The following is a 23520-nucleotide window of genomic DNA, read 5'->3' as shown; positions in this document are numbered from 1 at the left end:
AAAATCAAAATTTCTGATCTCATGCTCGTACGTTAATAAGCGAACGTGACGCGAGTTCACTAGGACAAAATTTAAAAAAAGAGGTTTTAGGGGAACACATAACAAATAACATTAGCTTTTTATCTCCCTTTTGGCTACAACCGCCCTGAACGTTCAAATTGTTCAGATATATAGCTGTTTTTCTCGCTCTAATCAACGCATTGGAACATCTGAATGGATGCTTTGCGTTGCGTTAAGTATGTACTTAAATTTTCTACAGAAACGCTATATTCCGCGACGAATTCTTTTAATGTTCTCCCTCCCACGCTTATTTCGGATTCGTGCTAACTTCTCTAGCACTTTTTAACTTCCTTCAGATCTTTCGATCAATCTGGGTTATTAGCGACATAATCTGCTCCCATTATTATCCTAGATTATTCTTTCTTTATTTTTTTTTAATTGTATTCCATATTGAGTCACAAGTGACAGATGTTGAGGAAACAGCACCACTTTTAAGAAAATTATAAAAAGGAAGCCGAATCATTTGGTAAGCAATTTTTTTTTGAGTAAAATTTTCCTTTTTTTTGTAGAGACAGTCAGGCTACAGTGAGTCTAATACTAAGTATTTCCAGGAAGATCTCAAAAATTGGCCTGCTGAAAAATTCACCAAAACACCATTGTTTTGTTCATGGAAATAACTCTTAAATATTCTGTTGGTTAAAGGTCTCTGTGTAATGGATTTTATTGATCAGGACTAAGTAAAATATTTCCATAATTTCCGAGGATGTTCTATTTAATAAAACAAACAATAAAACTTAATGCACAATACATTTGTGTGGCTGGTGGTGTCACTATAATATTGATTTACATATCCTATCCACATTACTAAAATGGCCAATCTGACTACCATATAAATTCGGTTTTATGAGTGCAAATGGCCAAATACAATTACATAATCGAACAAAAATTGTGTGAATTTCCGATAAATATATAAAATTCATTTTGTCTGTAAATCAAACGATTTTATGAGCCACAAATAAAGATCGATTATGGCACGAAAAACTAATTTTCTCAGGCAGTCCATCCGCAAAATGATATATAGATATGTACGTGCGGTATTATAGCTTAGAATTCTACGATATTCGCCATGTGCTTGGGTGCTGCTATATGTATATTTATTGCCATTAATTTTGTCGAAATAACAGAGTGATAATGACAGTAAACAGAGCCATTCGAATTCAGAACTATATAGTCGAATCTATGCTTTTGGATTTGTGGAATTTGGTTTTTCGTGGATTTTATTAAGGATGCGTGTACAATAAAACGATTGAATCTTCTGAAAATTGCGAAAGACAATCAATGTTAAATTGATGTTCGTTTGGGAGAGAAAAAAAAACTATCTTTGCGCATTTGTCTATCTCATGAACAGCTTGCAACTAAAGTCATTGCTGAAAGTGTAAGCCCTTTAAGACTGTTAATGCCAATTAAGTGTCTAATTTCACTTTGGCATTGTTTTAAGGTGAAAAGGTGTACAAAGTTATCGAGTTCATTTATAATAGATGCACGAACCATTTAGCTTGTTGTATCCGAAAAGGTAGAATTAAATTTCCAGCGTATACATACTAGGGTGGATCGATATTAAAAAAGCGCATAATGTTCCATAATCGGCTAGCCGAGTTCCCTGATCATTTTCCCGCAAAATATTAGATTATAGTGATCTGTTGTGTCATCTTCTTTCTAACTATGGCAAACAGACAATAAAAACTTCAAAATTTTTACTTTCAGAAGGGACATCATTTTTACAGCGAATGAATAATTATGTGAAGAAAGAGCATTAAGACTGTTGGAATGAATTTTTTGGCATTTTTTTCCTCCATAATTATTCTTCACATAGACGTACTCTGTGTCACATTTACTAATAAAAATACATTCGTCGTGTATCTACCTTCGCGTGTTTGGTATCGTTGGAGAGTAGAGACCCGTAGTAACGAGGTCTGATAGGTTTTTCGTTTAGTGGCTTTATGCCGGCAGAGGAGTCCTCCGACATAGTCGATTTTTTTCAATTTCCTGTCACAACCTTGGACAGCGAGGGCCAACGGCATCTGTAGTATTGTTGGATTCCTTGTGTGTGTTTTTTGTGAGCCAACTTCACAACCATGATATTTCATTGAAATTTTACCAAAGTGAAGTTGGGAACAAAACTTTAAGTTTGAAAGGCTGTAAAGTTTACAAAAATGATTTTTTCACATTTAACGTTGTACTAAAATAAACTTTGAACATTTCCCGAGATATATTGACCAAGATCATCATAGAACTCATCGAAATTGGTCTCCACTCTATGTAATAATTGTTTGACAAATCATTTACATGTAAAGTATGTCCTACTCAAAAATTGCTCGGGCGGCGCCCTTGATACTTTAATTTAATAAAATTTAATAAAATAATAAGAATTCGGAAAAATGATTAGGGAATCGGAAGACTATGGGCCATAGTCTGTGGAACACTATGTGCATTTTGGATAACATTTTTTTTACAACCGATCCACCCTAATACATCTACTTGGCATACAAAATTTGTATTTAATGATACATAATCTGCAATATCCTCTGCTTCCCTTTCCTCTCGCACCTGTCTCAACCAAGCCATATTCGTTAATCTAATTACAATTTAAGGATAAAATGGTTTTTCGGTTTTAAATAAAAATGTTTTTTTTTCTTCTCTTCCATTTGCTTTTAGGTCCGCAATGCCACCGCTGTATTTATCATAAATCTCTCGCTATCCGATTTACTGTTTTGTTGTTTCAATTTGCCATTGGCGGCAAGCACGTTTTGGAATCGAAGATGGATCCATAAAGAATTTGTGTGCGAACTGTTTCCATTAATGCGATACGGTTTATTGGCTGTGTCATTATTTACAGTTTTGGCTATTACAATAAATCGTTATGTAATGATTGGACATCCCCGGATTTATCCCAGGTAAGATAATAACAGTAAAAATGTTTTTTTCTTTTTTTGAGCAGGTGTCGTTAACATCTTTATGTATAGTGCACATTCAGAGTGTTATTATTCGGTTTGGGCATATGTATTACGCTTGTAGCATAGAGTTTATATAATATAATGTACTCACCTTACAGATATCTGTTAAAAATACCCGATGATTTCGTAAGGTCACGTAATGCGGTAACAATGGCACCTATTAACATCACTTCAAAAAAAGCTCCTAACACAGTCTATAACTCATTTTGCTGTTTCATCATTTTCTGAGTTTCCTTATCAAATTATAATTTTTAGTGTGTTAGAAAACCAGCCAATTCGTCTTTACTTCAAATTTAGCACAGGTAGCAAAGGCTGCTGTAGGTATGGGTCCCCCAAATATATAATCTTTGAGAAGTATTTTATCGAACAATTCTTACTGAATGTTGGAAGCACCAGTAGGACGAAGATAAATGCTACAATTTTTCCAAGATAAAAGTCAATTAAAATTTCAATTTCACTGCCAATAAAGCACTAAATTCTCCATCTAAATCCCTGTCAAGGTCTGGCGATAGACGTTTCAATTACGCTTCCTTTTGTGAACAGTACAGTACATTTCGATAGCGAAACACAATTAAATGCGAAATAATTCTTCTGAAAGAATTTCAATTATTTTCGGTAACCTCATCGAAATGAACCCTTTCAAAGGTTTCAAATTCTCACAACTATAATGAGAGTTGGGTGAATAAATTAGACCTAAGATGGATGCGTTGTGTCTTTCAGACAACAACAATCTATTTGTCATTCATTTTCATTATGTTTATCTTACCGATTGAAAGACGCCCAACAGATGGCAAAGGACGCTTTTCGATCAGAATACAATTGAATTGAATTACAACTTGAAACAAAAAAATGTTTTGCATGAAAATCAAGTAAACGTCACAGATAAAACAATTATAATAAATAAAAGCTATAATAAATGCATCGATCCGACGCACTTTAACCATAAATGAAGGAGATATATAAGCGACCGACAACCAGTTGCAGTGGGTTGATCAATCACAACTTTTTTTTAAACTCAGCTGGAACTACTGGAGCCTTTGCTGTGAAAAACATTTTGTTGAACTCCGGAAAAAATAGGAAATTTTATTTTCAAGGGCGACTTACCTACCCTCAAAAAGAAAAAGTTTTAACTTTTTTCCCCTATGTGAACAAATAACTATTATATTCCGATAATCAGACATAAGGTCATAAGGTCATAAAGTCTTTGGACATGTACGATTTGTTTAAGTTTTTATGGATGAAAGAAGAAGATGCACCCGACTGCTGGTACATGTCATGAGACTTGTTCCGCTACCCTACATGATTTTACTTTAATAAAATGTGAGCAATAGATCATTGTCAATGTCGTTTGAGATGTCAAATGAGCTGTCATTTTCACAAAACTAACCACAATGTTACAACAAGAATAGACCGGCTAAAGCCTCGTGAGGTCTTTTTTCTAATTTCTGTTTGGAACTACCAACTACCAACTATTTGACCTACCAAAACTACCACATTTTCGAATTGCAATGTTAACTGTGAGCTATCGGTGATCAGATAACAAATAATTATTTTTTGCCTGGTGTCGATATGCTCATGGTGGCTTTGCAATTTTGAATGTCAATCCATCTCGCAACTACCAACTACCAAAGCTACCGACTACCAAATTTCCGATTTATAAATAGTCGAGCATGTAGAATAATTTCGTCAGTCGGTGCGTAGTTCTCGAATAGTAAATATCTCTTCCCCAAAAATTACGTTTGGTAGTCAATTATAGCCTTGGTAGTCCAACTACCAACTACCAAATTTTCGAATTGCAATGTTAACTGTGAGCTATCGGTGATCAGATAACAAATAATTATTATTTGCCTGGTGTCGATATGCTCATGGTAGCTTTGCAATTTTGAATGTCAATCCATCTCGCAACTACCAACTACCAAAGCTACCGACTACTTAATTTCCGATTTATAAATAGTCGAGCATGTAGAATAATTTCGTCAGTCGGTGCGTAGTTCTCGAATAGTAAATATCTCTTCCCCAAAAATTACGTTTGGTAGTCAATTATAGCCTTGGTAGTCCAACTACCAACTACCAAATTTTCGAATTGCAATGTTAACTGTGAGCTATCGGTGATCAGATAACAAATAATTATTATTTGCCTGGTGTCGATATGCTCATGGTAGCTTTGCAATTTTGAATGTCAATCCATCTCGCAACTACCAACTACCAAAGCTACCGACTACTTAATTTCCGATTTATAAATAGTCGAGCATGTAGAATAATTTCGTCAGTCGGTGCGTAGTTCTCGAATAGTAAACATCTCTTCCCCAAAAATTACGTTTGGTAGTCAATTATAGCCTTGGTAGTCCAACTACCAACTACCAAATTTTCGAATTGCAATGTTAACTGTGAGCTATCGGTGATCAGATAACAAATAATTATTATTTGCCTGGTGTCGATATGCTCATGGTGGCTTTGCAATTTTGAATGTTAATCCAGCTCGAAACTACCAACCACCAAAAATACCAACTACCGACTGAGAGCTACCAAAACTACCAAATTTGTGGAACAGACAGACAGACAAACCGGCCATAATAGGGTATTTTTTCTAGAAGAAAAAAGACCTAAAAATTTATATGGAGCTGTCATTGATTGAGGTTAGCTTTGTGAAATTGACAACTCATTTGACACTATTTTGAGAGAAGAAACCGTTATTTGACACTGATCTATTCTTTCCATTTTTGGATTTTTGATATTTTCTCTGATATTGTGTAAGACCCCTACTGATCTATAGAAAAATAAATAAGTTTCATTTCGGAAATTTATGAATCAGAATCAGGCCACAACGTTTCCAAGTCTCATTTGTTGTCCCCTTGTTGTTGTATCCATTTCAATCTAAACAACCTCGATGAAGCGGGCTGTTTATTTCAATCTATCTAAAAAGTTGTTTCTGGTGCGGGAAAACAGGAAACGTAGGAAAATATGAAATTTTTCTTGCTAGTGTTGTATGTACAAACCCGATTTTCTTAAAAATTAAATATTTTGTCTCGTCTTATCAATGCCTTTCATTTGGCATATCGCACACCATTTTGAGTCAAAACATTTAGAGATATGCTTAAAAAAACTAGTGCAAAACAAGCAAAACACGCTGCTTTGCTTGCTTAACCTGTCACAGACGGCAAGCATAGTAACAGTTTTACTATCTGATCTATTGCTTCATTTGATCGAAGATTTTCCTAGATTGATTTCGGAAATCTTTTACTCCATTTGTTTTGAACATGTTTTTTGCTATATAGGACCTCTTCAGTCAGCGCTTGTCGTTTATTATTACTGTCGTTGCGATATGGCATATGAGAGGTGTTGACGAGACGAGACAGAATATTTAATTGTTAAGTAAGTCTACTACTTTTCCTGTTTTCCCGCACCTCCATGCGATTGGTCTGTAATAATCTGTGGTCATGAAGTTTGCTATATTTGCTAGGGTCCTTTTTGTATTAATTCAAGTCAAAGCAAACTTAGCTCCTGCTTCGGTCTATGTTCCGAAAGAACAGATTAAGACACTCGACAAAGGCAGCTCTGGCAACAGTGAATCTTTTCTAAGACGGTGCTATTAGTAATGGTTGAGGTCGACATGGCGTATTCCCGACCGGACCATCCATACAGCGACTTGCGAGAGACCTTTTAAATTTTTGTGTGCAAATTTTGAATTTTTGGGCTTTTTACAAATGAGTTGCAGTTCCGGTGGTACAAGAAGGGCTTTTTCGAGCCAGCCCGGCTCTGGAAGATCTTTTCGGTATTTTTTTGGAAGAGTGAAAAGGATGTTAATTTCTTTTCAAATTCATACAAGCCATATAACGAAAGTATGAGTGATTTTCACAATATTCTTACTAGCACCACAATGACTAGGAGAGAAAGAAAATGAGATGTTTGAACATAAAGTTAGTCTTAATGGTCAATGGAACGTTTGTACAAAATGGACTTTCTTTAACCCATTAAAATGAAAAAGCCGAGAATCGTGGTATAAGCTTTATTCGCCGAATAAAGATGACTCATTGAATACAAAATGGGTAGAAATATAATGAGAACTTAATTCTATATTGAAATGCATTTGCATTTCCGAAAATTTAGTTTCAGGTTCGATTCTCATGAGAAGATGTTTTATACAATGACTTGTAACATCAAAACTAAACAAAAAAGAAAAATTCGCTCTTTGGTTGAGAGGGAGAGAAATAGGAAAATCCTTATTCCATCCGTTTATGCTGGCGAACTTTTAAGTCTGGCATCAGATTAAAGGCCAGAAATTCACTTACTTTGGTGAAGCCAGTTTCATAGAAATTGTCGTCAGGCGTATATCCGGCTTCGTCCACTTTCCGTTTGCTGCTGACTTGATCACAATAGCAATCAAAGTCGAAGAAAAAGCTCACATCCAATTGCTTCAATGCTAAATTAGTGAACAAAAATCAAACTGCAGATCCATTCACTGGTTAACTGAGCTATTTTTTTTACCTTTCAAATCGAGAATCGAGGCCTTTTCTCGTCGCGACTCATACATCGCAATTTCGTCTGGCGACAAATGATTCTTGGTACGGAACTTCTTTGACAATTCCTTGCAAAATTTCTCAGGAAGTCCGGTTATCACTGCATCTAATTTATACAGTAGATCACTGTACAATGGTCGGCAAATTAGCAAACCGAGAGACTCCAGTTTCGGAAGGTTGGTGGTAATTTTCTGGAAATCGACCGGAAGGCGTACGTTCGCTGTCCAGGGAAATTCGTCTTCCACCAACAGCAAAGTGGTCACATTCGGAGTCGCCTTTATCAGTTTTTCCTTGCGTTTAACCAATTTACTGCCGTAAATTCGCAAAACTTCAAGACTTGCCATCGTTTTGAAAGGCTTCGGCGAATGGAAATATTCATCATGTCGCAGGAAGTGCATGTCTGGAAAAAGGGAACGTTTGCTCTTGGAGTTGTCAACCTTACACTATGATTATCATTATCTTACCCAACTCTTTTACATTTGGAAACATATCAGCCATTTCGAACGATGATGGAAACATCGAAGCGTTTACGTCTTCACGCTGTGTAAACCCACACAGGTCGAGATTCATCAGTTTTTCCAATTTAGGAATAACCAGGTCTGGTAGCGATCCCACCGGTTCAATTGATAATGTCACCAATGAATCCTTACTCGAGCGCAGCAATTGATTGATTACAGATGTCGCACGGCGTTTCATTTGTTCGTTTTCCCAAATCGTTGGTGACAGTGCAAAAGCCAATGACTCCAGCTTTAAGTCGTCCATTGTATGCACCGACGTTTCCCAATAGGCAATCAGGCCTTCGGAAACAAACAATTCCAGTTTTTTGACGCAATGTAACTTATTGTGCAACTGAAGCATTGCCAGATCGTCTGGGCTAACGCTTTCATCTACAGTGACTATTCGATCTTCGTGCACACAGTCCGCTCCGAAATATGGATTGCTCGTAGATTCTTTGAGTATCTCAAATACTTTTAGATTGCTCGCAGCTGAAAGAATATTCGCGACAATTGAATGGAATTTGTTGAAGCGAATGTTGACACATAAAACGTCCAGATGAGGGAGCTTCGATTCGCCCGAACCATCAACAATTTGAAAGGATGACGGTGTTTTCTTCATGTGAGTGTAAACATTGTCATCTTTGCAAAACGTCAGCTCCAGCTTCTTCAAATTTGTTACTTTGTGGAAAAGCAATTCTCGCAAATGGCTGACACTTATTGGTGAATCTCTCATGTTAACATTGAGCACACGAATATTTTTCCCCCAAACGGATAAGAACTTTTGCATGTCCTCATTCGCAAACTCTTCCAGATCGTCGAAACGGAAATTTGCGTACGGGAAATCTTCTGATATACAAGCCAGAAGATTAGTCAGATTCTTGGTGCCGTATCTGTAGGCCGTTTTGCAGAGATTCACTAGCAGCACTTCGCATCTACGACATTTGATGGTTTGCACAAAATTCCCTTTGTTGAAACGAAATTCCAACTCCACATCGGTACGCTGCTGACGAATTATTTTGGATGCGATTTTGTTCCATTGGTGATTCATTAGGCGACACTTGAAGAGTTCCAGTGTGGGCAGTTTTTCGAGAATAGCTTGGATCATCTGAAAAGAGAACAGAAATTACAGGGGCGTTTGGTTGATGGAGTGTTTGAAGTGAAAAGGAACAACAGAATTTTGAGATGAGTAAAACAGCGAAAATATCGGGAAAATTTAGGAAAATGTTTTCCTGATTCCAGGTCAAAACGGTTTTGGATTTTATTTACAGTCAGATGTGTGGATCAGCTGAAAAACAGCTGAAACAAATTCATGCTGAAATTTCGAAATTTCAGCATGAATTTGTTTCAGCTGTTTCTTTTGCCCCTACTCTCAAACGAAGTTCAAGTAAGAGTTTTCATTGCTGTCTTGTGACAGGAATTGCGGTAACAACTGATGATACTATCCTTGGGCCTCCGCAGTTTTCCTAAGGCCGAAACAGCTTCTCTGCTTCTGTATGCTAAATCACTTTACGTGAAATGAAGAGAGTTGATGCTCTATCTAGGGAAAGGGAAGAGCAGTGTTAAGCTATGTTATGCACGGTTTATGACTTTGATGTGTCCATTCAACCCCTGTGCGTTCTTGTAACGACAGGTAAAAAATGTGCGAAAATTATTATTCCGAGATGAGAGGCTGACCATCAACGGACCAGTGCAAAAACGTCAAATCTTTAAATGTTCGTAAATTTACCTCCGTTGGCAGATCACCAATGGATTTCATTTTCGGATCGTCGTTCTGAATTAAGCTTGCATGAAGTTCCATTAAGCTTGCATTAGCCTCCATTAAGCTTGCATTAGGCTCCATTACGCTTGTATTAGGCTCCATTACGCTTGCATTAGCCTCCATTAAGCTTGCATTAGCCTCCATTAAGCTTGCATTAGCCTCCATTAAGCTTGCATTAGCCTCCATTAAGCTTGCATTAGGCTTCATATTCTCGTCTGGCGATGAGCTCTCATCCACAGATTGAATGCGTTTTGCTCTTTTTATTGCAATGTCCTGATTCAAAAACGATAAAGAAAATTCTGTTGATTAGAATTTCCTTGGTTTAAATTGGTTACGACTTTAGCTGCGAAAAACACAGGGGCCACTGTTGACGCCTATTTTCTTTTAAGCTTAATTTATTCTTCAAACATATTTACCGATGTTGGAACATTATTATCAGCGTTCGGTCTTTTACGTCTCAGAACACTGGAACTTTCAGCTTCGCCGTCCTTTGTCTTTCCGATTGTGCGCTGGAATGAATAAGGTTTTTAAAGTTAAGCTTAATTAATCAGTACAAAGCTTCAGTACAAAGAGCACAATGTGCCCACACCATGGCCACCATGCGTGCTCCAAAAAGCAGTAAAATTGGAACATTTTTGCTTGGATTGTTATACTTCGAAGAGATTTAAGTTAAAATGGAGAATTTTGTATTGTCTTTTGTATTGTCAAAACAAAAAGGAACAAAGGGAAACTAACCTAAGAGAAGCTTGATCGTTTGATCGAACTTTGTTCAGCCAGATTATTGAATATTGTGGAACATAAATGCTTACCTTATCCATTGACACACTTTTGATTTGCACAAAACACAGCGAAACAAAAACAAGAAACTAGCGACTGTGGATGACACGATATTACACAATGAAAACACTCACGTTGATGTTGACACAACGAAAAAACTTATGATAATGTGTAGACTAGCAGCGGAAAGACTATTATCATCCTGACTAGATCGGATGAATCGGTTCACGGTTGAATCGGTTGAATGAGTTTCGAGCAAACTTTTTTAAACGTGAAATATGCATACTCCCCATAGCTATAACCACTTCCCTCCCTGTAGACACAATAGTGCGATGAAAGTAGTACCGTAAATAGATTTTCATATGTATTATGCACTAGTGCGTAAAAGTGACGTTTGCGCAGATATAGATCCCACTCTTCTACATAAAATCTGGGTTTTCCTTGTACCTAAACTGGAATTTTGCGCTTACGGTGTGTTGTCAGTTGTTGCTTGAAAGCAGGTTTTGTACACACTTTTCCTCCAAAAAATTCGCATAGCCCAAGCTCTAAAAAGTGTTCAGAGTTAAATTCGAACGATGGGGATGGCTTATAGAGGAAATTGATATTCCACAAAAACCTCCAAAAGATGATTAGATGACGCAGTTTCTAATACACTGCCCTGAAACTACTATATGACCTGAAATTTGTATGACAACCTGAAACCTGACCTGACCGACGGAATTTCTGTCATTCCAGTTCAGGTCAAAATTTATCAAATCAGACTTAGGTCAAATTAGGCTTCAGGTAAATATAGATAAAATTCAAACTGGTCTGATCTGTGTCACTCAAAACGATATCAAATTTTTAGGAATTTGATACCTCAATCAACTGCGTCATCTATTCCGTTGGAGCTCTTTTGTGTTATAAGATTTGGGTGAATAAATTAGACCTAAAATTATACGCGAGCTACATTGTTGTTAAATTAATTAAACCCATGAACTATCGCCAGCAGTTCAAAGTATGATGACAATATTTCTTTGGTCTTGGCTCGGTGGTTGGTGGTGTAGATTAGTATGAACCAAAACATTATGCGAGTGTAGTAGCTGTGTAACAACGTAGCAGTCAATTTTAGTTAGATAAATTGCAAAAGAGAGTGGTTAACTGTGCTAATATATGCAATTACGTTCATGGTTTCATAAAATGTATGTTTAGATTCAATTGTTAAATTGTTTGTGAAGAACTTCAATTGATTGTTTCGAAAGTTTTAATGCTGTGTGACTATGTGTACCACATTTCGAAATTTGCAATGTGTGAACTTGCACTTGCATTAATGTTCGGCACGTTAGTTGGCTTAACTGTTTATAATTTCCTAATCTTTTTTTTAACTCAATGTAACACACTTTTTCCATACAAAATAGTACTCTGTTTGACAGCTGTCACTACGAACACTGATGCTTGTAGTGCGTTGCTCAATCAAATTACAAAATCAATTTATTTCACCTTCATTTAATTACCACTCACTCACCGCAGGTAATTAAATTAAATCAATCGTAAACTTTGGGGAGCTTTAAAGCCTTGGGTGGACTTAAGTGAAATTTAGGCCTGATTTTGCTTCTGCCGTTTTTCAGCTGGCTCGTTCTACAAGTGTCTTGTTTATACAGGTGAAATAGAGGATGAGCGGACCAGCTGGGAAACAGCTAAAGCAAATTTATGACTAAATTTAACTGAGGTCTACTGTACGGCGTGATTGCGTAAATTTATGAAATTATCGACAAACTTAACATTTTTGCTTTGGGACTTATAGTTGGCAGCCGTAAGTTGTTTCACAAAATGAAGTGTTTACCGCCCAAAATGTATATTTCCAGCACGTTTACCGGCTTAGTGTGAATGAATTTTTTCTTCCAAAATTGTTTTTAATGAATTTCGCGAATCGTGTCAGAAGCTGCTCAGGCGATAAAACATTGGATCGTTCAAATGTAACTAATTAAATATTTCCCTTTCATTTGAAAAAGCTTTTCTTTCACAATGCTTTGCCTTACATTCGTGGGCTTATTGCGTAAATAATGAGCTTTCGTCGATTAATAAAATTATTCATAAAGCATTCAAAAGCTGTGACATTCCTGACAGCAATATTATCACGAATCCTTGTCAGCCAATTGAATGCGAACCAAACTCCCATATAGATTATGTTTGATATGAATGCGAAAATATCCTTTTGTAATGTTAATGTATTCGAAGAGTATACATATACAGAGCATTCCTTTTTATACGGAATGATGCCTTAACTATACATAAATAATACGGCATGGTCGTAGTTGTCGATCCTACCTCAACCTCTAAATCTTACATTGATAGAGAGAAGACCTTGTGATTAAGTAAACTTACAGCGAATATGAAAAACACACATTAATGTTCAGTTTATGGACAATAATAAGGATATATGACCGAACAATGTGTCGATATTTATCATTTTCGGCAAATATTATACGTATATACGTATAAATACCGTCAACCATACCTACTAGTCCATTTCTCGTATTAAGATTGGTGTACACGAGGTTCGGAATATATGAATGTAGGAAAATAGGACGACTCTTTGATATTTTATACTAAAGCAACGGGCTTATGTACTATGATTAATGGCTTTTTAAGATAAATTGGGCAAAAAGGGAAAAGGACTCAAACGTTTTTCGATATAAAACTTTTATTTTATATATTTTAGTGTCGGTTGGTGACGCCGGTAAAAGTTTATTTGGAATTGAGTGTTCTTCTTTCTAATGTCTCTCGTTTAGTTGCAAAAAAAAAATTGTCGTGTGTACAGTACAAGGTGCGCGCGTAAGGTATTTTATAATATTTATGTCCGTATGTTGTTTCTATTTACGCAATCCTTGCAAATTTTGTGACGTCAAGTAGGAGGCATAGGATAAGATAAAGAAATTATAGGCAAAACCTATTAGATCAAACTTTGATTGGTATTTTATCTTGGACTGTACACGTATGATGATGACCAACGCACTTCAAGCAAAAGTGCTTCGAGTTTTATTTTGTGTGAAAAAACTTTCCAGGATTTTTTACAGTGCCACATTTGTTTATATACACTGTCCCGTTTCAGTACTCTATTTAGAGTACCACTCATACCTGAAGTGCGTTGCGATGACTAATGAATAGTATTTCACTATGAAAAAGAAAATTCGATTAAGATGTAATTGGTTTAAGATATAATTGGTTTACCCATGCAGATCGAATGAAAGATACGCGCTCCATTCAATATATCTATGTCCTTCGATATCAAGAAAAACAATTCAATTCAATTTTAAAACGCACAGCCAGTTTATATTCTCATACCCATTATCTATTCAATATTTTAAAGGTTCTTCGAATTACCATTACTTTTCATTCGCGTTGTTATTGTTAAAGACCTCGACTCTCTTTTTGTGTAACGATCTTTCTGTTTTGCTTGTTGTTTTATTCTGAATAAAAACGACGAAGGGAATGACATGTAAGTTTTACGTTTATTAAAGCAGAAAAACACCAAATCCGCTGTCTGATAATCGGATTTGGCTCAATTCCAATTTCTTACGAATTGGTTTTTACGCGATAGATACACATAAAATGCTAAATTTACCTTAAAAATTATGTGTGGACCCGTACGGTTTGTAGTAGTGAAGATGGCACTTCGGAAGGGAAAGACATCACCGAAAGGAGTTCAGATCTTCAGGAACCGATATCGAAAATTTTTTTCCAATTGAAAATATAATTCTTATTTCGATTGTGTGATATGAGCAAAATCGGTCGAACCAAAGATGTGGTCAAAAAGTGTCATTTTAGAGAGTTTTCTCTCCAGATTGTTCGGGTGTAATTACGGAAATATCTACTCAATCACGACTTTAACTCGAAAAATGATGACACCAATCAGGGAAAATTAAAAATCGATTTCATCATCATCATCATCTTGTCTTACTCCGCGGGGGAGCATAAGGCACCAACAAATTGCCTAGATAGCACACGATTCAGCACCAAGGCTTTCACTTCGCTCCAAGCCTTTCCTTGGTCCTTGGCTTCTTCGATTGATTGTCAAAAATCGATTGAGTGATCATAAACCCTTGTAGGAAGAGTACGTACGATATGTATAACGAAATACTGTAAACTGTATAAATGTCCTCAGGAAAGAAGCCCGATAGGATTTTCAGGGCCGGTAAAAATATTTCGTATCAAAAAATAACTGAAAAGAAATCGGTCTCAGCCCGACCTAAGTAGAATAGCTCTGACAGTACTTTCGTCCTTTATCTGGGTCGAACGCTTCAGATGTTGTATGAAGTAAAAAGAAATTCGTTTCCCTTCGTTCATAAAAAACTAAAAAGTTTTTCGGGCATCGCCCGAATGCCCATCGCATCAGTCTAGCTTAGTAATGTTGCACTCAATATAAACTTACTAGTTGAATAAACTAGTAGTTCATAGAGTTCGTACTATGTCATCAAAAACAAAGACTCTAATGACTATTCCACTGCTCATATAAAGTGTCAATAAACCGCTATTTTACCACATAGAATTTGTGTAACATGACGTCATCGTATAGCAGCGTTCATTTTAAGAGGATGCGTTAACAAATATTTAATCCACACGTACTTCTCATGACAAATTTAAAAATTCTACGAATAAAACCCTCAGACAAGACAATCTCTTAACACGATGGATAGCATATTAGGTCATGAGAGGATTCTTAAGCTAAGAAACGTTTATTATGTACTACCGATTCATGTGTAATTTTTCAACTAGGACAATACAACGAATGGAATAGTTTTCCGTTGCTTTTTTTTTTATATCCAATCAACATTCAGAACTGGTGAAACTACATTCGTATGACGACAGCTCGTTTTTATCGGAACGGTTGTACTATATAAAATGTTTATCTGTTCAAAAGTTATTGCAACACAGAGAGCGTACACAAAGCATTAGTTCCCGATTTTTATGGTTGTGATCTAAAAATATTATTTCCAATACGCTCATTAAAAACGAAAGAAATTCAGAAAAAAAAAGAAATAACGCAAAACCTTCACCAGTAGCAAAACATCGCTTGCCACATCATTAATAATACTTAATACCAACCTAATAGCGTATCTTAACAAAATGTTTAACGAAATGAAACTTTATTCACGGGATTCGGATATTTAAATGTGCGACTTTCGCACAATTAAATTTATTGTTAATGATGTGTCTTAAGAATTCGGCGGCATAAATTTAAGAATAAAACAAGTCAGCTGGTGGAAATTATATAGAAAAAGAGACGCGATTCGCTTGTGCACATTTTTAATTTTAGTCAATTGAATAAAAGTTTACCTCTCACATTCGGGAAAATCTGAACATTTTAACGTTCGAAGTAGTTTCAATATTATTTCCGGTGATAAAAAAGTTTAATAAAATCGAAATGTTAAACGTGTGCATTGAGAGTATGTTATTATGCGTTCAGTGAATGCAATAAAAATGCATTTTAGAGTATTCGTAGTTTATCATTAAAAGTCTCGCAAGACCAGCAAAAAGAACCAGTGAAAAATAAGCAAATATATTCCACGCGTCATGATACAAAGCACATGAGACCTTAACTAATTTCCTTGTTTCTCTAGGGTTGTAATAAGTCACTTTCGACCCCAGCGATTGTAAATAGCTGTTTTGCTAACATGTGCCTAAATGGAAATTTTGCATAATAGATGTGAAAATTCTCAATCCGAGACGAAGCCGAGCTTGACAACACATCCCATGCGCAAAAATTTGCTTTTGTTTTTGAAAATAGTGAAATTGATGCGTTCGTTTCGAGAAGAAAAACAGTTTTACATAACTAGGGATAAAAAAGATAAAAAGTAGAGTTTTCGTGTGAATTTTGTTGATCCGAGGCGAAGCCGAGGTCAATAAACACACGAAAACGACACTTTTCATTTTTATCCCGAGTTATGTAATGGATTTTAAATCTGAGGGCGTCGAAAGAAGTGCTTAAAACATGAAAAGTACGGTTTTCGACGCATGTAGCATGTAAAATAATATTTATGCTCGCTTCGCTCATTCCGCAAAACGTTCTTGTTGAAATTTCATATTTTCTTCCATATGTTCCATAATTCCATAATTTTCAGGATTTTTTTTTCACGAGAATTTTCAAGAATTTCAGGAAATTTCAAAAATTTTTATTCTTGAAAACTTTAGGAATTCTTGAAGACTCTCAAAATTTCTTGAATTTTCGAATTTCGAAACTTTTTCTGTTTTTGGCTCTCGTATCATGACGCGCAGCCTTTGGCTCGAACAAACCCATTATGTTAAAATACTTTTTCATGCTTCGGGGCCGAAAATGAGGGCAATTTTTCGAATTTTCTCGGGTTTCCGGTACACAAATAACCATTCTCGATTCAGACTTATGCAGCAATATCGTATGTTCGGTCCATGTGATTGAACTATCTACTCCAAAACGTTTTGAAGGTTTTTCCGAAGTAAATTCTCAAAAATGTTCTGTTTGCAAGGTTTTCTTCTAAAGGCGAATACACAGTTGGTGAAAAATGGTTGAAAAACATGATACGGCCCACTGGTTCAAAAATGTGTGTCAGTCGGAGCTTCCGACTCCGAAGGACCGTATGCTATCTTTTCGTCATTTTTCAACTATTTTTCACGAACTGTGTACTCATCTTAAAATACTATGGTCTCATTGTCGTAGTTTCAAACTTCTCCACCAAAAGAAAACATCTTGCTGCCTTAGCTTACATTGTTCGCCAAAATCCATTTTCCTATTACACACCACAGGACAAACGTAACGATAAATAAAAACGAGACATATGTGATTGGGAAAAACCATTTTTATGTTATGAAAAGTGGTACCGCACACAAGACAAAGTGTTGTAACATTGTAAACATTTTCTCTGTGTATAACAAAACAACTCTCTCGCAAGTCGGCAACAATGAATTTTTCAATGAACGTCAAGTGCAAGCCATAAAAATGTTACATTGTGCACATCATTTATATATGATCTGTTGAATGAAATTTTCGGAATTTATGGGTTGTTTTTGCAGTTGTTCATGTTGAAACGTTTAAGCGTTTAAGAGCGACATTTAAACAGAATGTCATCTGTATTTAGTCTAGTCAATGATGGCTTTCGTGTACAAACATTTTTCCTCGCTGTTTTCACTTTAAAGTGAAATTGTATTTTAGTGCACCCATTAAACTGATAACAGAACGGTGTGACAGGCAAGGAACAACACTGTAAATATGCACGGTGTTATGTGATTTTAACACCCCATAAAACTTACGTTGTACATGGTAGAATGTTGCAACTGGTAAAATGCAAAATAACGTTAAGCATGTGGTTTACAAATGTGTCGTTTAAAACATGTAATGTACTCAACCGACACCTCGTTAGCCGCATACGTTCCTCTTTCTTTACCAATTACCAACCAGTCTGTAACGTATTGATCATTCTATATATGTTTGGCTCGGAAATGTGATTATTTCCTTGTAGAAAATCGTTTTCTTAAAATTATTTTCATTATTGTTGGACAATGAAATTGAATGGCTTGCCAACTTCATACGGAGCCTTGTTATCATCATTCTGCTGAAACACTATTTGACTAAGGAAAAATCCAATTTCCTTCCAGGCATTGTCAAACTAAAAGTTCAATTTGATCGAACATTTAGCATCGTTTTGGCTTCGTCAATATTGTCCCGTTTATTGCTTTCTTTCCTTATAATTTCACTCAATTTCCTCAAGTGTAAAGTTATTCAATGTAGTTCACAATTCATAAACTGTTGGACGGACTGCAATAGCATGAAAATAATTCGTCGTCGCGCATCTAAAATACTATAAAACATAAGAGCCGTCAGAATAGTGTACAGCTCGCAGAATTTTATTGCAGTTACTTGGCAAATGCAGTCGGTGAATCTTATGTAGAGGAAATGTTTCATTTTTATATTATTTTTTAACATAAGCCCAATGTTGGTTAGTTACGATTCATGATATTGCAGGGACTATTTCTGGGAACACCTTTTCCTAAATTTGGAAAAAAGTAGAAAAACTTGAAAAAGTTTGCAAAATTTTGAAGTTCAAGTTCAAAGTTCGTTTATTTCATGGAAAATTATTAGGAAAATTTGGAAAAATCTAGGAAAATGTTGGAAAACGTGTTCTTAAAACCACTCAACAGCGCACCGTGTAAGTCGTGACTTCACATTGAATTATTGGATGGCCAGTTGTGGGTTCGAAACTCAACTGCAACACAAATAATTCGCTTCATCAGGTTGTTGTCCACAATAGTGCCATCTGAATGAATCGGTTATTAGGTTGCATCTTGGATGTAGTATCAACAATGTCTCTTTGTGTTGGGGGAAGCAACCATGTCGAATGGTGGGACAGGTTCGGCCAAGTCAATGTAAATAATGTGCGAATAAAGGGAAACGTAAGCGAATGAAGGGAAAATAATGGACCAACAGTCGAATGGTGGGACAAGATTTCCCATTGTTGTTTCCCCCTCATTGTTATCTCTAAATGTTCTTTGGTAATGTCATTCAGTCAGTTAGGCGGAAAGCCCGTTGACGATGTGTGTTGTCTTTAAAAGAAAAATTAGTTCCTGAATAAAAGTCATTCCCAATCCAAAGCGAACAACGGAACTGAACACAAATAACTACAACTTGGAACGTTTGACATGCCATAAACTCCTTCCGGAAAGCTCTTTAAGAGAAGCGATATGGATAACACAAATTGGGGCCATTCATAAACTACGTCACGCTTGAGGAGGGTTGTTCGTGTTTCTATAAATAAAATTTAAAAAACAATTTTGGGTTCATTTTTGATGTCTTTCGTTCATTTAAATGTACCGTAACCCTAAATGAATTGTGTCCGGATGAATGGTCATTGTTCCATCATACACATTGTATTGCAATAGTAAAGGATTTTTACTTGTAAACATTGTCGTATATCGTTGAGAATATTTCCAGAACCGACAATTGTTAAGGAATGGTTGTACTTAACAATAGCGAAAGATTTTTGTTCATATTTTCTGAAAGAAATGCCGCATAAGGTTAGAACTCAATGCTTGTATGACATCAATGGCGTCGGAGATGTTTTTTTTTTTTTTTGTATAACTTGGACCAAAGTAGATACAATATTATCCGCAAACAGCACTGGGCGTTTCCTCGCATCTCTTTAGTGAAATTATACTTGAACCATCCGTGAAAGTAATGGGTGGTAGTAAGAAAAAAGCACATCGGTGAACTCCAATTATATTTTAAAGCAAACATTTTCTGTCTTATCTGATAAGGCTTAGGCTTGGAGGTGCTATAGTACGTCCCTCCCACTCTATTCTATTCACAAACAATAATAAATTTTATTTCATTCGATTTTTACAGAGTATACCGCCGCAAATATCTAGGACTAATGGTTGCAGCGACATGGATTGGGGCATTCACTTCGTTAATTCCAACATGGCGGGGTGTCTATGGAAAATTCGGATTGGATCAGAAAATTGGCTCGTGCTCAATATTATTGGACAGTAATCGTAAGTGGACATTCAGTATACTAAGGCTGGGACTATGTGTGGGACTATATTTTCTCAACGTGAAACATTATCCTAATTTTTCCAAATCTTGTTTTGGAAAAATTTGGGGAAAGTGTGGGAAAATTTGAAGAGTATTTTCCCAAAAATTGTCCCTGATACTAAGAACTACCATCAGTTTCACCACACGTCACTTCTCTTTCGATAGAAAAATCTCCGAAAGAATTTCTTTTTGCAATGGCATTCGTGGTGCCATGCGTATCGATCATTGTATGCTATGCCCGCATATTTTACATTGTCCGCAAAACAGCAATGCGTACACATGAGAACGCACACGTTATACCAGCTGGTTCCATTCGAATACAGGAGCCAGCCCAACAACAGAAATCGAACAATCGTCAGAACAAAACGAACCTATTCACCGACGAAGCGAACAAGCAACTGTTGGATGTCAAAACTAATGAGAATCGGGATCTGTCCGTATCCGACGATCACAGTAATAATTATGACGAAAATCACAGCAAACGAAGAAATAAGCTGGACACAAATTCGGAAACCTCATCGTCGAATTTCTATCCGCACGGGACATGTGGGTCCAAAATTTTACTGAAATACATCGATTCCAGCATGGACAGTGACCTACCGCCATCATTAACTGGACTGAGGTTGAACAGAGATGAGGAAATCAAAAACGATCACATCAAAGGTGTGGAGTTTGTCGAAAATGACATTAATCAAATGAATGGTAATTGTGATACGGAACTGAAACGGAACCATTTGAACGCAAAACAGGCCATGTCACAAGAGGCCGATTCTGCAATGGAGGAAAGTATTAGTTCCGTCGATAATAACCAGGTTAGTGGATTGCGAATTAATCATGCAGAGGGAAACCAGGCAGAAGCACCTGATTTAACTACGGTCCTTATGTTGACATTCGGAAAATGAACAGCTACTGCCTGGTTTTACTCTGGTTTTACTAATGTGAATAATAGAGGTTTTCGCTTGCCAAAATTAATCTGAAAAATGATCGGGAGCGAGAATTGATTCCGTGTTAGTACATTCTAACATGTCAGGGCTAAAAACATCATCTTACCACCACCACGACTAAAGCTTTCAGCTAAATTACACGAAATAATTTTGCCATTGAACGAATCTGTTTTTATGAATCGAATGGGAAACTCTTCTGTGTGCTAATGAATGATTGAGAGCACTTACCATATCAAGTGTTTTTACCAAAAGCTTTGCTCCCCGTCAGTTAAGAGGCTATTGGGATAAACATCGTCAATTCACTACACTTTGGCTACAGATAAATAACGTGCCCTTTCGCTATTATTCACGGATTGCATACTAACGCTTCGCATCTATTCAGGAATTTTCTCCGAAAACTTTTTATTTGCGACGAAACATCTTTCAAAATTTTTTCTTCCATCAGTTTTTATCAGCTTTCATAGTCGAGTAGCTGTAAATGATTTTCGGTTCTTTGTTCATGTTACATGATTCATGTAAAAAACGATTTCATAGAATGACACACTCAATTAGTGGTGAGAAGTGTATATATTCGGCAGCGATGCATATGTTTCCAGAGTGGAAATTATCGTAAAATCAAGAAAACTTTTTGCGGTCAGATTCTGGGGTACAGTGTCAAGCACAATAACCTTTAACATGTAATGTAAAAAGCATTAAGCTTGCGGTGGTTGCTTAAGTAATTTTTTGTTAATTTGCGAGTAAAACAAATTCCTAGTGGTGGCACCAGTCTCCGGGCAGTAGTTGGACAATTTATTTTTATTCTTTCATTGATAAACTTTGTATGGATAAAAGACTGATAAGAGTCCGACTATCAGACCTTTTTTGGGAAAATTCAGGAAATTTTGATAAAGTTTCGAATTCATCCGACAAAAATTCTGTGGAATCTTCGGATTTAAAATTTAAAAAACCCTGCGCACCAGTCGCCGGACATGCATTAGTAGTCGAACCACTATTGATCTTTAATTGATAAACTAGGTATTGACAGAACAATATTTCTCCGACTACTACCTGAGACTCGTGCGCCCATGTTTCCCTTCTGCGATAAAAACCTCACCACGCACTGTACTTTATACTCGATGTGCACTCTTACTCTTACACATCTTAGCACTCGTATACGTACACATCTCGTAAAAACTACGATGAGTGGTAATGTACTATTGCCAGCGCTCGACGCTAACTTATTATTTCATTAGATCTGCTTTACTGCATGTTCATTAAAACTGCATTATATCACATTATACAGATTTATCACATCAAAAGTGACAACTGCAATCAACTGTTATCTGTTCAGGTGGAGCCATCGTCAAGTTCTGGCATCGATTTACCACTTGATGAGGAAAGTCCTCCAAGGTAAAATCATTTTTTCATTTTAAATGGGCAAAGTTGCGCTACAGCTGTGGAATTTCAATTTCAGTCGTCGTTTCACCAAATCGTTTTCCGCATCACTACGACGTTTGAAAAAATCCAAAGACAAAACCGGCGCCCTTCGCAAACACTCAACCATGAATACGTCCGGCGCATCGATTCTTTATGTCGGTCGGATGACAGCCAAAGATCGTCGTTTACTCAAAATGATTCTAGTGATCTTCGTGTCGTTTCTAATTTGCTACCTGCCCATCACGATTACCAAAATAATCAAACCCATCGAGAAATATCATTTCTGGAATGTTATCAGTTATTTACTTATCTACCTGACGACATGCATCAATCCAATCATATACGTGGTCATGTCATCCGAGTATCGGCAAGCATACTGGAATTTGTTGATGTGCAGAACGAAGAGCCGTGCGAACCAGCAAAAGGAATTGGTGCAGAAGCAGGGTTCGCAACGGACATGACAAAGTACATTGTCAACGAGAACGTCAACACGGACGCTGACGAAGTGATTTAATTTATACTAAGTGGTGCTCTTGGAATAGAAGAGAGAGAGTGTAGATGCAATTTGCGTTGATGATGTCAAAGGCGATCCCTTTTATTAAAAAGAATTCGCAGCTACAAACGGCAGCGTTTTTTAGTAAAATTTAAATTTAAACAAGACTGTCACGTGGAACTTCTCGTCACAAGTGGAGAAATAAAAGAAAAAGATAAAACAAATTTTTCTTGTTCTAGCTAACTGACAATTTTTAATTTACAGTTCGATAGATACCAACGGCAGAGTAAAATAAACCAGGCAGGAGCAGTTCATTTTTGAAACGTCAAATAAGGGACCTAATGCACTGTATGAAAATGAACTCAAATGAACACTGACATAAATTGAAAAATCTTATGCGCTACTAGATTATTCAGGTCCCTAGTCAAATCAGCGCTCCTGCCTGATTAACTTTACTCTGTCGTGGTTTACCATTTCGTTCATCTTTCTTTTGAATTGTGAATATTTGCCATCAAACAAAATATACGACAAAAATGCCCCTGATTCCTTAGAGTAATTAGAG

At 36.4% G+C, this 23520-nt stretch overlaps 2 protein-coding genes and 1 long non-coding RNA gene across 5 annotated transcripts in view; 1 reads left to right on the top strand and 2 right to left on the bottom strand.

The window, feature by feature from the left end:
• Window positions 1–23220, top strand: part of LOC119069233 (G-protein coupled receptor moody) — a 71515-nt gene extending 48295 nt beyond the window's left edge. For 2 of the 3 annotated variants that reach the window (XM_037173382.1, XM_037173314.1), the window contains exons 4-8: window positions 2716–2954; window positions 19917–20065; window positions 20271–20917; window positions 22332–22438; window positions 22503–23220. In XM_037173382.1, the coding sequence (XP_037029277.1) occupies window positions 2716–2954; window positions 19917–20065; window positions 20271–20917; window positions 22332–22438; window positions 22503–22926 (1566 nt within the window). In that variant the 3' untranslated portion in view covers window positions 22927–23220. The remainder of the gene's footprint in view (window positions 1–2715; window positions 2955–19916; window positions 20066–20270; window positions 20918–22331; window positions 22439–22502) is intronic. The other variant, XM_037173442.1, reaches the window with a different exon arrangement.
• On the bottom strand, window positions 250–6105 carry LOC119075742. Its single transcript, XR_005087458.1, has 3 exons — window positions 6095–6105; window positions 487–488; window positions 250–294 (listed from the first exon to the last, which is right to left on the bottom strand). It is a non-coding gene; the product is annotated as an uncharacterized LOC119075742 (long non-coding RNA).
• Window positions 7007–10743, bottom strand: LOC119068331. Its single transcript, XM_037171924.1, has 6 exons — window positions 10597–10743; window positions 10204–10296; window positions 9755–10060; window positions 7996–9133; window positions 7500–7931; window positions 7007–7434 (listed from the first exon to the last, which is right to left on the bottom strand). The coding sequence occupies exons 1-6, from the start codon at window positions 10603–10605 to the stop codon at window positions 7235–7237; spliced, it is 2178 nt and encodes a 725-aa protein (XP_037027819.1). The 5' UTR covers window positions 10606–10743; the 3' UTR covers window positions 7007–7234.
• Window positions 23221–23520: the final 300 nt, after the last annotated feature.

The sequence above is a fragment of the Bradysia coprophila genome, chromosome II (genome assembly GCF_014529535.1).
Source record: "Bradysia coprophila strain Holo2 chromosome II, BU_Bcop_v1, whole genome shotgun sequence".
NCBI classification, from domain to species: domain Eukaryota; kingdom Metazoa; phylum Arthropoda; class Insecta; order Diptera; family Sciaridae; genus Bradysia; species Bradysia coprophila.
This window is presented reverse-complemented; position numbering and strand designations above follow the sequence as displayed.

What these genes read in the sequence shown, in the direction of transcription:
- LOC119068331 (XM_037171924.1), bottom strand. An exon ending in TCCAAATGTAAAAGAGTTGG is followed by an intron (nt 7,932 to 7,995) that starts GTAAGATAATGA and finishes CCCTTTTTCCAG; the next exon opens with ACATGCACTTCCTGCGACAT. An exon ending in CTCGATTCTCGATTTGAAAG is followed by an intron (nt 7,435 to 7,499) that starts GTAAAAAAAATA and finishes TCACTAATTTAG; the next exon opens with CATTGAAGCAATTGGATGTG.